Source organism: Anolis sagrei, chromosome 3, assembly GCF_037176765.1.
Source record: "Anolis sagrei isolate rAnoSag1 chromosome 3, rAnoSag1.mat, whole genome shotgun sequence".
Taxonomy (NCBI): domain Eukaryota; kingdom Metazoa; phylum Chordata; class Lepidosauria; order Squamata; family Dactyloidae; genus Anolis; species Anolis sagrei.
Genome location: NC_090023.1, coordinates 72,530,166 through 72,544,492, shown reverse-complemented (window position 1 = coordinate 72,544,492; position 14,327 = coordinate 72,530,166). Strand labels below are relative to the sequence as shown.

Here is a 14,327-nt window from a genome sequence, read left to right as displayed (position 1 = left end):
GAGGGAAATAAGAGATTGTCTTCTGAAGTCAGGAATCAGTATATAACTGGAGAAAACAGCAAAAACACATGGGAGCTGTCAAATTTGCCCGTGTTGAATCGCTTCAGTGTTGTGGAGTAAGGGGTGTTCCTGTGGGCGGTCCCCAACCAAGCATTGACATTTCTCTTCCAAAATCCTGCTTCATGAGCCTGGCATGATAGTTTTTTAAAATTAATTTAATCATTTAAAATACCAAAATTTCAAAATATCATTGCTTTTCCTATCTGTACAGCAAGCTTTTTAATTTTTGGACTTCCGCAATGGACTGTACTAAGAGTGGGAGGAAAGCCCAGTATCCCCAAAGTGGTGTTTAATAGAGATCAGTGTCTGTGATCTACTCCAGAGCAGCAGGATTGGAGGGAAAGGCCCAGTCACCCCAAAGTAGTGTTTAGTGCCCTAAACAGTTCATGTCCAGCCTATCTTCGTGACCACATCCTCTCCTATTAACCGGCATGGGCGCTAAGATCTGCCAGGGATTCCCTCCTCACAGTCCTGCCACCGTCACAAGCACAGTTGGTGAGTATGAGGGAGAGAACCTTCTCGGTGGTGCCCCGCCCCCCAGCTCTGGAATGCCCTCTCCAGAGAGATTATGCAAGCCCAGACACTGTCCTCCTTCTGTAGGGACCTGAAGACCTGACTGTTTAAATAAGCTTTTTGAGAACGCCTAGACCCTAGTTGATGTATGCAATTGTTATGCAGCCTCATACTTTATCCCATGCCCTCTTCCCACAGTTACAGCACTGCACTTCTCCCATTCCCAGTTCAATCATTTGCCCCATTGGTAATGAGCACTGTTTTTAATTGAGTGTTAGTTATTGTTTCATGCTATTGTTTCATGTTTTATTTAATTGTATTTTTAAATAGTTTTCATTTTATGTTCTATTTTTAGGCACCTTGTGCCGTGCGTAAGCCATCCCAAGTCTCTTTGGGGAGATGGTTGTGGGATACTAGAATAAAGTGTTGTTGCTGTTGTTGTTGTTGCTGATATTATTATTATTATTATTATTATTATTATTATTATGAAAATCAGTGCCTGCGGTTCTGCACTCACTTGTGAGAAAAGAATGAAAATGGATAATACCAGAAGAACTGACGACATAAGATGAGCATATGATAATGAATGACAAATGGAATGATATCCTTTGTAAGGGCCCATTTACAACATCCAAAAAACTGGAAGGAAGCAGGTTAAAATAACCCACTTTCTCCTGGGTTTCAGTTACCACCTCCTCCCACAACCCTGGGCTCTCCTGAGGAGGGGGTAGATGACATCTCGAGTCAACCAAAGATTGACCCACAATAGCATCCAGCCACCACCAGCCCCCTCTTTTCTCCTCAATACTTACCCGAGAAGCCTGCCAGCAGTGCAGGCCCCTTTTCATAGTTCTGTTGCAAGAAAAATCATCTTGACACAAGAAAATCCCTCTCCCCCACTCCCCGCCTCCTAATGTGCCATTTTTTTTGCATCAAGAGTACTGTGTAGAGAGGTCTGCACTGCCGGGGATTAAGGGGATCTAGAGGGGAGGGTGTGGGTGCCCTGCCACTCCTTTGGGCTCCAGAAGTCAGAAGAATTGGGATGGCTGTGGCTTAAGATGTTGAAACTGGCTATGTCAAGTACATTTTAAGTACATACTGTTTGGAAGAATTTTATTAGAAATTGTGTGAGGAATCCAGTTCATTGTTATTGTTTTTTTAAAGAACTATATTAGTTAAATATGGCGCTTCCTAATCCATGCCACTTGAAAAGAGTTGTGCACAGGATGTATTTGCAAAGTGGCAAATTTTGGAATTTTTGATAGCATTTCCATATGTCTGAATATTGCTGATCGAAGATTTAAATAGGCAAACATGTTTTTCAATGGTTTGATACATATAAAGAATGTATACAAATTGAAAAAGTGAGCAATAATGTATGCCCCCCCTATACATATTCCAAACTAGACTTTTCCATTGAAAAAAACTGCATTGAAGCATTGTGAGAAAAGGAGAAAGTCTATTAAAACAGACCAGACAGATGTGTCCATCTCTAATTATAATGAGCTGGCATTGAAGTCAGACAGACTTGCCAAGCATAGCTAACTGGTCTAATTATTTAGTAGCTTCTTTGCCCAAGATGGCTATGCATAGCTTTAGAATCAGAGTATATGCTTTTCTATTAAGAGGGATAATAAGTCTGTTCATAAGAATGCACTGGGAGATGTGGTTGATAAGGAACAAATAACGAAAGACAATTAAAGAATATTTGACACTTGCTTTTGAACAGAATAGGGATTGAAAGGAAGAAAAGTAATCTTTTTCTAATTTTAGTCTCAGACACAGTAGGTGAGCACTGTGTGTGCTTTCATGCTAGGGTTGTGGGACTACAAAACAGCTTGTACTTGTGACTTTTCACCTTCCAAAGCTGCCAATGAGAACCAGCTGCAAAAGTTCTTTACTAGACTAAAGTGGTTGTGTATAATAATTAGGATGCTGCTGAATATGGTTGTTGAAGGTGAAGTTTCACTCTACCTTGGAGTAATTGTTTTCTAAAGTCAGCTTGTGAAGCACAATGCATAAGTTTGTATGTAATTTATGTGAAAATAGTGCTTGGAAAAATTAATGTTCTAAACTGCAACTGTGACTGACATTGACTGAATTAACTTCTTGACAGTTCTTGCACTCCAACCACTTTCTGATGGGAAAATAGGACAACTATCCATATAACTAGAGGTAGCAATTGTGTGTTCCAAGACTTCTGATGATAGATCATCAAGGATTGTTCTTTTTATGTAGGTGATAGATAAGATGTACCTGGTTGAAAGCCTTGGGTGTGTCCATTCTAGATTGTACTATGTTTTAATTTTCAATCAAGATGAATAGGTGCAAATGCTATGAGGTTTTAAGGCCAATTTAGACTCTCTTGTTCAAATGAGCCCCAAATGAATTTGATTATTGTGACTTATTTTAAAATCAGGACATATCTGTGACAGAAAATATTTTCCTGATTTTATTTGAAAAGACCAAAGCCAAGTATGCAGACTACATATTTTTGTGTATTATTTCAAATTTGCAGCATGTGCAATGGAGGAAAATGCCTTGGTGGCCAAAGGGTGACAGCTTTGAATGATTAAGATTGATCTGGATTAGTCCCAGGCTTTTGGGTTCAGTAGGTTGTGTATTCAAATATTACACATCTGTTTTATGTTTGCAGTCACCAAGAAGCATAAACTGTATACCATCTCAGTCTTAATTGTCTGTCTGCTCCTATAAGAATTTAAACTTATGTCTAAAATGAAGCTTATACACCAATTTTCTATCAAAATTGCAGTCATATGCACACTCAGTAACAAAATCCATTTAATTCATTAGAATTTGCTTCCATGTAATATATACACATGCACACACACACTAGCCTATAAACCACACAAAATGGAACAGGCAAGAAGCTTATATAAATAAAACAATATTTACTTCCTGATGGGGTAGAATATTTATTAAAATTGCTTTCTACTGAACATTATTCTGTAAAATTTGGGCCTGTGATGTTGTTGCAAGAGCCAGGATAAAATGGCCAATATCCTGTCTGAGTGCTGGTGGAATATATATGCCAGTGATTTTCCATTAGGCTTCCTCTTCTGGCCCCCATGCATAGCCACATCTGATAACAGAAGGGCAAGGTCCCATGGCCAACTGATTATTTGTAGGGCGATTGATCCTTGATGCTCATTGGATATTCACAAGGGTGATGGCTCTTCCTATCTACAGATCTGCCCAGGATCTTTGCACTAAATGCTTATCAAGATAAAGAGAATTTTTGTTGACTTCAGTTTTGCCCATTTCTGGAATACTTGTCTGGCCCTTGTGTATCTATTTATTACATTCTCCATGCATTCATTATATGTTCAGCCATATGGAATATTCTTCCCATTGAGTTAGAATGGACTCCCCAATGCCGAATGTTTCATCCATTTATGCAAGACTTGCTATATATGCTCAAGTTTAAGTCAACCTCATATATAAGTCAAGGAAGGCAGGTTATGGGGCTAAAATTATGGATTTTGAGATGCCCTGTGGATATTTTAAGGGGTATTTTAAGGATAGTAGAAAGCACCGATGAGAGGAGTAGAAGTCACCACTTCTCCATCCAAGCACCCAAAAAGACCAGATGTAGTGCCATGGCAGATACTACATATAGGGGACTGATGATTCTTTTAGGACCTCTACAATGGACTAAGCTCTTGTCTTTTACCTTTCTATCCAGAGTAGGGAATAGTTCTATCTTTCTATCTTTCTGTCTATGAATTAAGATATTGCACTTAAACTAGGCTGTGGATAAGCTGACCCATGGTTTTCGAGTTGATTTTTTGACTGAAATTTCGAGACATAGGCATAAGTATATAGGGTACTTGACTGCAGGGGCATTTTGTTCATAATCAAGGCTGTCAGCTATTCCTAGCTATGTGAATGATTTCACTAAAATAATCTAGTGTTTTATTGCTTTTAAATGGTTTTCATATTTGATTTTATTGTCCTGTGTGGGTTTTAATATTACAACATGATAAACCACTGCAAGATTTTATGGATAAAAAGGAGTACAGCAATGTCTAGATATATAAAACAAAAAATTAAATAAAATTGAAATGTATGTTTTGACTGAAACACGAAAGGAGGAAGGTCCAGGAGCACAGAGAAAGGACTGATGCTCAGTAGTATACAGGATGTTTTGCACACAAGAGGTGTCAGGGTCAGTCCTGCCATCTCCAAATAACCCTGATTGAACCCCTGTAATGACAACATTGAGCTAGATTTATCCGTCATTTCACTCAACATAAAGCACCTTGTGTTATGAAAAAGCTGGTCAATAATCCATTGATGAGGGACAATGATGGAAAAACCTTCCCATTCAGAACAAGGAGCATAAGTTAATCTTCCCTTTAATAGTCCAGGCTGGAGCTAGCAATGCAGTCAGGTCAACTACTGCTATGAGAGAGGAGAAACATTACTTTCTGCCTGTTCAAATAGCAAAAATGTTTCACTGAGGGATTTCATTTTAGGAAAACCCTGAGCACCATCTAGTGTCTAAAACACATATTCACATTCAAATTCACAGAGTTCAAAATATTCCATGGCCATTAGGGATAATTTTCATTTTATGTGTATCTACCACCCACTTTTCAGCTGTATAAAATATATAGCCAATTGTGTTTATTATCTGTGTTTATAAGTGACCACAAATTTGCTCCTATACAAACACATTTAAATTGTTTACTTTTAAAAAATGTAGAATGATAGAGTTGGAAGAGATCAAATGTAACCTTCTGCAATGCATGAAAAGCACAATCAAATTACTCCCAACAAATTCTTGAAAATTAAAGACTAGTTTATGAGAGTGACTTTTGGGGAGAAAAGACAACACTTACTAATGAAATTATTGTCCTAATGCAGATTTTGGAATAATGCTTTGTTTAATTTCACATATGCTATGAAAAATATCCCAAAAACATACCACTAATCCTGAAAAACAACAATATTATTTTTCTGTAGATAATGCATAAGTGTTAAGAACGTAATTGTTAGTCTATTTTAAAACTTTAAAGAATAGATAAGAGATCATGGAAAATTCCAAAAATAGTTTTGTTATAATGTTATTACTTATACATAACAATAAAATATTGTTATGTTTAAGTTTTTCTGCAGAAATACCAAAGAATTATATCAGAGGTACAGTAGAAATAAAGTGAAAATCCAGTGTTCATTGTTCTCATAGACCTCATAGAATCATAGAATCATAGAATCATAGAATCAAAGAGTTGGAAGAGACTTCATGGGCCATCCAGTCCAACCCCCTGCCAAGAAGCAGGAATATTGCATTCAAATCACCCCCGACAAATGGCCATCCAGCCTCTGCTTAAAAGCTTCCAAAGAAGGAGCCTCCACCACACTCCGGGGCAGAGAGTTCCACTGCTGAACGGCTCTCACAGTCAGGAAGTTCTTCCTAATGTTCAGATGGAATCTCCTCTCTTGTAGTTTGAAGCCATTGTTCCGCGTCCTAGTCTCCAAGGAAGCAGAAAACAAGCTTGCTCCCTCCTCCCTGTGGCTTCCTCTCACATATTTATACATGGCTATCATATCTCCTCTCAGCCTTCTCTTCTTCAGGCTAAACATGCCCAGTTCCCTAAGCCGCTCCTCATAGGGCTTGTTCTCCAGACCCTTGATCATTTTAGTCGCCCTCCTCTGGACACATTCCAGCTTGTCAATATCTCTCTTGAATTGTGGTGCCCAGAATTGGACACAGTATTCCAGATGTGGTCTAACCAACGCAGAATAGAGGGGTAGCATTACTTCCTTAGATCTAGACACTATGCTCCTATTGATGCAGGCCAAAATCCCATTGGCTTTTTTTGCTGCCACATCACATTGTTGGCTCATGGTTAACTTGTTGTCCACGAGGACTCCAAGATCTTTTTCACACGTACTGCTCTCGAGCCAGGCATCCCCCATTCTGTATCTTTGCATTTCATTTTTTCTGCCAAAGTGGAGTATCTTGCATTTGTCACTGTTGAACTTCATTTTGTTAGTTTTGGCCCATCTCTCTAATCTGTCAAGATCGTTTTGAATTCTGCTCCTGTCCTCTGGACTATTGGCTATCCCTCCCAATTTGGTGTCATCTGCAAACTTGATGATCATGCCTTCTAGCCCTTCATCTAAGTCATTAATAAAGATGTTGAACAGGACCGGGCCCAGGACGGAACCCTGCGGCACTCCGCTCGTCACTTCTTTCCAAGATGAAGAGGAAGCATTAGTGAGCACTCTCTGTGTTCGTCCACTTAACCAATTACAGATCCACCTCACCGTAGTTTTGCCTAGCCCACATTGGACTAGTTTCCTTGCCAGAAGGTCATGGGGGACCTTGTCAAAGGCCTTACTGAAATCCAGGTACGCTACATCCACGGCATTCCCCGCATCTACCCAGCTTGTAGCTCTATCGAAGAAAGAGATCAGATTAGTCTGGCATGACTTGTTTTTGATAAATCCATGTTGGCTATTAGCGATGACTGCATTTGTTTCTAAGTGTTTGCAGACCGCTTCCTTAACAATCTTTTCCAGAATCTTGCCCGGTATTGACGTGAGGCTGACCGGACGGTAGTTGTTTGGGTCATCCTTTTTTCCCTTCTTGAAGATTGGGACCACATTGGCCCTCCTCCAATCTGCTGGAACGTCTCCCGTTCTCCAAGAACTCTCAAAGATGGTTGCCAATGGTTCCGAAATGACTTCCGCTAGTTCCTTCAGTACTCTTGGTTGTAGTTGATCTGGCCCTGGGGACTTGAACTCATTAAGAGCGGCCAGGTATTCCTGGACGACTTCTTTCCCAATTTGGGGTTGGATGTCCTCCAATCCCTCATCCACTCCATTTTGCTGAGGTTGAAGACTCTCTTTTTGTGAGAAGACCGAGGCAAAGAAGGCATTAAGTAGTTCTGCCTTTTCCCTGTCCCCTGTCAGCATTGCCCCATCTTCTCCTCGAAGAGGTCCTATCGCCTCCTTGTTTTTCCTTTTCCTACTGACATAAGAATAGAAGCCCTTTTTATTGTTTTTAATGTCCCTGGCAAGTCTGAGCTCGTTTTTTGCTTTAGCTTTGCGGACCTTTTCCCTACAGGTGTTGGCTATTTGTTTGAATTCTTCTTTGGTGATTTCTCCCTTTTTCCACTTCTTGTGCATGTCTCTTTTGTGTCTTAGCACAGTTAGAAGTTCTTTGGACATCCATTCTGGCTTCTTTGCACTTGTCCTATTTTTTCTCTTTGTTGGCACGGTTTGCAATTGCGCCTTGAGTATTTCACTCTTGAGAAATTCCCATCCATCCGTAGCTCCCTTGTCTTTTAGTATCTGTGTCCACGGAATGCTGCACAGCGTTTCCTTCATTTTTTGGAAATCAGCTCTCCTAAAGTCCAAAATGCGGGTTTGACTTGTCTTAGTTTCGGCCTTCCTTTGTACCTCAAATTGCAGGAGCACATGGTCACTTGCCCCTAAGGATCCTACCACTTCGACCGCATCGATCAGGTCCTCCGCATTTGTTAGGATGAGATCAAGAGTAGCCAATCCCCTTGTTGCCTCTTCTACCTTCTGGACCATGAAATTGTCTGCAAGGCAAGCGAGGAATTTGTTGGACCTTGTACTCTTGGCCGAGTTTGTTTTCCAGCAAATATCGGGATAGTTGAAATCGCCCATGACTACTACATCTCTTTTCTGGGCCTGTTTGGTCAACTGTTGGCAGAAGACTTCATCAAGATCTTCCTCCTGGCTTGGGGGTCTGTAGTAGACGCCTACAACGACATCTTTTTGAGTCCCAGTTCCCTTGATTCTTATCCAGATGATTTCAAGCTGGTTTCCCAGATTGCTGTCTTGAATTTCTTCTGCAGCATAAGAGTTTTTGACATATAAGGCTACTCCGCCTCCTCTCCCCTTTGTTCGGTTTCTGTGAAAGAGGTTATACCCCTCGATATCTACATTCCAGCTATAGGAGTCATCCCACCAGGTTTCAGTGATGGCTATGATATCATATTTGTGGTGTGGTGCAATCTACATTGCCATATAATGAAACAGTGTAGATGGAACCATGCACAGCCTAGCATCTGATTCTATTTGTGAAATACACACGTCTGTTTAGAAAGTACCAAGATGGTAAATCTGGATTGTTCAGAAATTATAAAATCCTACTAAGAAATAGGCTTAATGAAAGTGTATTCTAGCTCCAAAGGAGTATTCAGAGTTGATTCTGAGTTATCAAGGAATATAGGGCACAAGCTAAATCTGCCTATGATCTCAGGATGTTTGTGTAGTACCAATCCTCTGGTCCACTCCTGCCCTCTCATATTGATGAGAGAATTTTAGCCTGAAAGGATTTAGAGTTCCACCAAGCCTCGGGAGGAAACTGATGACTTTGTCTTTCTTTTAGCTGTTTGAGAACATCTTCACTTAGAAAATGAAATTTCTATCAAGTGCTTTAAGGAGTAGCACTGGTCCCTTGGAAGCAAACCTTTTCCACCCTGCCTGGTTCTTGGATGGGGTTGACAATGTGTGTGTACCTTCAACTTCCTCCAGAGGGAGGCAGTTGACTTACATTCAACCATAGCCTTTTGACATGAATGGCAAAGCTCCTGTTAATTTAACAGACTTAAAATCAAATAATTCAGGATCCTAGGCTGGAGATCTCAGTGAACTTGTTGTTTAATATCCGTTCTCTATTGTACTACTTGCAAAAAGTGCCCATTTGTTAAGCAGTTTGCTTTTAAGGCTACCAACACCTAAGACAGAAGTTGGTCAAATGCAGCTTGTGGATTTCCTGTGATTCACACTGTCATTTTTACCTTAATCGTCACCTTAAAAGGGTTTTTATTCTATTTTTTTACTCAGGTGACATTATGGGAATATTTTACAATGTCTTAATTGTTCCTCACCCCAATTCTTTAGATCCAAAGAGACCCCCATCCCCAAAAGAAGAAGCTTGGAAAGACTGGTTTCTGATTAACTTCCTAGTTTAGGAAGTGAACCAGAACAACTGGGTGGGAAACATAGCAAAATGAAAGGGTGAGAGACATTTTGAGTGGAAAATCTTTTCCCCAAATGTGTGGGTATGTGGGTGGCATTCAAGGTCCAGTGAGAGGCATGCATGACCCCCAGACTGAAGGGAGTTGCTTATCCCTTGTTTAAGACCACTACGTTTTATTATCTGCAACCAGATAATAAAACATAGGCAATGAATGTTTACCTGTCTCTGTGTGTAAAATGCCCTGAGTCCCTTTTGAGAGAGAGGGCAGTCTAGAAAGTTGCTATTATTATTATTATTAGTAGTAGTAGTAGTAGTAGTACTTAGGCATTCAACAAGAATGATTGACAACTGGGAAATAGAGGGAGAAAACGTGGAGGCACTTACAGACTTTGTATTTCTAGGTGCAAACATTACTGCAGATGCAGACTACAGCCAGGAAATCAGGAGACACTTACTTCTTGGGAGGAGAGCAAGGTCCAATCTCAATAAAATAGTGAAGAGTAGAAACATCACACTGGCAATGAAGATCCACATAGTTAAAGCAATGGTATTCCCCATAGTCACCTACAGATGTGAGAGCTGGACCTTAGGGAAGACTGAGTGAAGGAAGAACTGTTGTGCTGGAGGAAAGTTCTGAGAGTGCCTTGGACTGCGAGAAGATCCAACCAGTTCATACTTCAGGAAATAAAGCCTAACTGCTCATTGGAGGGAAGGATAGTAGAGACAAAGATGAAGTACTTTGGCCACATCATGAGAAGAAAGGAAAGCTTAGAGAAAACAATTATGCTGGGGAAAATTGAAGGAAAAAAGAAGAGGGGCTGACCAAGGGCAAGATGGATGGATGGATGGATGGATGGATGGAACCCTTGAAAGAACTGGGGGTGGTGATGGCCAACAGAGAGCTCTGGCGTGGGCTGGTCCATGAGGTCACAAAGAATAGGAAATGACTGATTGAATGAACAACAACAAAGGCATTTGTAGACCAGGGAAAATGCTTATTCATTTTGGATAATCAACAGAGTTATAACACAGTGTGAAACAGTTTATTACTTGATTTGTGTGATCTGAAGTGAGAGTTACCCCATGAGTAACATGCATTCCTGGAAGTATCTATGACCGGTGTGGAGCTACTCCTTTGGATTGACCTCACAGAGCTCCCTCATCTATGACTACATCTCCATGGTGTGATTTATGGAAATACTATTTAGTGACTTCTATATGGCTGATTTAGTATGTAGTTGCCTTCATTTGTGGCATGTAACCTTAAACATATTTGACTTATAGACAAGTGCTCTATTACAATGGCAACTGCCAGAACAGCTACTCAGAGTAGTTTGTCTAAAAATAATGGTTGAGAAGGAATAGTTTTTTCCTATTGTGAGAAGAACCATTTATGTAAGATCTGTTTGTGCCAGGACCATATCGAGTACTGGTATTTAGCGTTTCTGAATTAATCAAAAAGAGGAAGCTTTGTTAAAAATGTTTGGAGAAGGCTTGATAAGGATATAATTATTCCCCAAGCTCAGCTGGGAAGATGTATGTAAATGTTTTGGTGGAATTTCTAATCTAAGTTTTTTTAGAGGAAAGAAATCAAGTAAATGAGCCAGTAATCTGAAAATATATTAACAGCATGTGCTTCTGTTGGCAGAAAAGTAATACCCCCTCTATGAAATTTTCCAAAGCACTTGAATTCTACTTTTAAAAAGGCAAAGGTGATAGAGGAGTTCATATGAGCTGAAATGGTCCCTTCATGTCTCCATATTCCTTAGAAATTACTTAGAGCCAACCATCTCTTTTCTTCTTAGCCTGATATTGTGTGTTTTCCTATGGTTTCTGTTTCATGGTGACCCTAAGTATGAAGTTTTCTGAACAGGATTTATTCAGAGGGGGTCTGCCATGGTCTTCCTCAGAGCCTGAGAAAGCATGACTTACCTGAAGTCCCTCAGTGGGTTTGCATGGTCAAGTGTGGATTTCAAACCCTGATGTCCAGAGTTGTAGTCCAACACTCAAATTGCTACACCACATTGGCAGTCTGCTAGCATGATGAGACTTTCCGCCTTGCTAATTTACTCAGAAGTGGCCCCCTATGAACCCACCAGGAACTTGAGATCGTCGGAGGAGGCCCTTCTCCCGATCCCACCTGCTTCACAATTGCATCTGGTGGGGACGAGAGATAGGGCCTTCTCTGTGGTGACCCCTCGGCTATGGAACTCCCTACCTAGGGATATTAGATCGGTCCCTTCCCTCCTGACCTTTTGGAAAAAAACTGAAAACTTGGTTTTTTAAGCAAGCCTTTGAAACCTCAGTATAACTTAGACAAACTTGAATCAGAAAATGACCTAGGAATGGCTATGACGATGGAATGGATGAGGACTGATCATGAAGACATAGTTTTAAATTTATTATTGTTCGCTGTTTTTATGGTTTTCAATACTTTGTGATGTTTTTACTTTTGTTAATGTATGTATTTTATATTTGGCATTGAATTGTGCCAACTTGTTTGCCATTCTGAGTCACCTTCGGGCTGATATGGGCGGGGTAGAAATAGCGTAAATAAATAAATAAATAAATAAATAAATAAGCCCTCTTCATCTACCCTAAAATCCAGTCATCTGAAGCAGGTTTCAAGAGTATATGGGGCTACAGAAGGAAGGAGAAAGAATCCACCTGATAACACTGACCAAAGAGTTCTGACAACGCAACAGACCTATTGGATCCTGGCCATTGTATATTACATACTGTTCTGATATGCTAAACTGGTTGCAGTGTGGTGTAATGGTTTCATCACTGGTCTACAACTCTGGAGGTTAAAGCCATGGAAACCCACTGAGGGCAAAGGCAAACTCTTCTGAACAAATCTTGGGAAAATCACTGTCACTCAGGCTCACAGGAAGAACACAATAAATCTTGTTGAACAAAACATGCCAAGAAAAAAAATGATAGGTTCACCATAGAGTTGCAATAAGTTAGAAATGATTTGAAGGTACATCATCACTACCACCACAACTGGCTTTATTGGTAATAAGTGCATTGAAATAGTTGAATTACAAACATTAAGTACTAATTAATTAACCATCATTGTACACTAGCAAATAAAACTTCTAGCTTAGTAAAGATAATGTTTCAACCCCGTATGTTGAAACATATTAGGTCTTCATATTATTTTTCCTTTTTAAAGTACAGTTCAGAATACATTACATGTTTTACATGCAAATGCTTCAGCTTCAACCTTTGACATCTCCAGGCAAAAAGATCTACCAGCTACTGGGGAAAAATTCTACTGAGACTGCAAAGCTATTGCCAGTTAGAGTAGGCAGGATTGGACCAGATGAACAGTAAGAGCTTCTTACTTTCATAGATAATGGGGAAAATCCATCGTTGTGGGTATGCTGTTGTCTGCTGATGAAAGTAGGGTTACAATAATTTGCCCCAGCCTAAATCTGCCCCTAAACTAATGTTTAATTCTTTGGGGAGCACCGTATCAAATTTGGCCCAGTTCATGCGACATCTGCATCCTGCTTCAGTGTGTGGCAGACCATATTTACTGCACATCATATCACACCTGCTGACACTGTCATAGCCAATTGACATTTTTTAAAAAAATCTTGTAGCTGCATATCGTCAAGAAAAACAACATTGTTTCAGGACCTCTTATCTCTTAGCTCCCAAATATCCTGTTTCTTCAAACTGCAGTAGCCAGGACCAATAGAAACCTCTTCCTGCCACTGGCTGACTTCATTTCCCAGAGTTAGCACAATCTCATCCGCTCTAAATAACTTCATCAAAACTTCTTTCTGGTCAGAGTGAAGCAATAATTATTATTGACAATAATTAGTGATCAATAAGCTAGATCACATTATGGCAAGCACTATTAAGGTAAGAAAGGGAATGTCTTTTTATCATAGGTCTTTATGGGAGGGAGATACAGTGGGGTTTTTTTGTTTCCTTTCAAAAGCTCAGTAAGGTAGAATTGGGCAACACCCCCACAGCCACAATAGAGGACATGAAGATTTCCTTTGTACTGCCTAGTAAATTTCCTTTTTCCTACTCCCTGTCCACAAGCCTTAAAAACTTGAAACTGAGAAAAACTTGGGTGTTTTTTAAAAATTCACTGTTCAGTGCTGTGGATTATACTTTCAAAGACCTTTGGAGGAAAGACCTGGTTTTTTTTCTTTTCTTTTTTGCTATCTTCATTTTAAAATGAATTTGGGCATGTTTCTGAATTTGACTCTGGACTATCGTAAGGGGGAAAAGTAATTACTGAAAATTTAAATAACACATTTTTTGATTCATTTGAACATTTTCATACAGACATTTTTAGATACGTTATCCTTATTTGGATATTGTTGGTTAGTTTTTGCAGATATTTTTTAACATTCAAAACTTTTAAAAATACTGACTGAATGAAGGCAGTAATTTTGTTGAAATCTGAAGAATTTATTTTAATCTGAGAGTAATAAAATCTGTCCTGAGTTTTTGAGCATTATTCTTGGTGATTTTCAAAAATAACTGAAAGACAATAGTGCTGTGAAGGGTTGGATTTGTGTAGTGATGTGTTGGTGATACAGGTAAATAATGCTTTCTGTCTGTATAATTTGTATTTCAGCAGTTCATGACTTAGACATGATATGATTAATGGCTGGAGATATAAGTCTGATATAATATAAAATGGATCAAAATGAAATAGAATGTGTGTTGATGGACGCTCCATCAAAAACCACAGGCAGGAGCTCACTATTTCAATCATGCTATTAACAACTTTCAT

General features: G+C 39.6%; 1 protein-coding gene across 12 annotated transcripts in view; it reads left to right on the top strand.

The window, feature by feature from the left end:
- Nucleotides 1-14,327, top strand: part of ERG (ETS transcription factor ERG) — a 140,908-nt gene that overhangs the window by 67,719 nt on the left and 58,862 nt on the right. The window contains exon 1 of one of the 12 annotated variants that reach the window (XM_060770329.2): nucleotides 13,317-13,438. The exons of the other annotated variants lie outside the window; for them this stretch is intronic. Within the exon in view, the coding sequence (XP_060626312.2) occupies nucleotides 13,421-13,438 (18 nt within the window). The 5' untranslated portion in view covers nucleotides 13,317-13,420. Of the gene's footprint in view, nucleotides 1-13,316; nucleotides 13,439-14,327 lie in introns of those variants that run through there. 12 annotated transcript variants of the gene reach the window in all.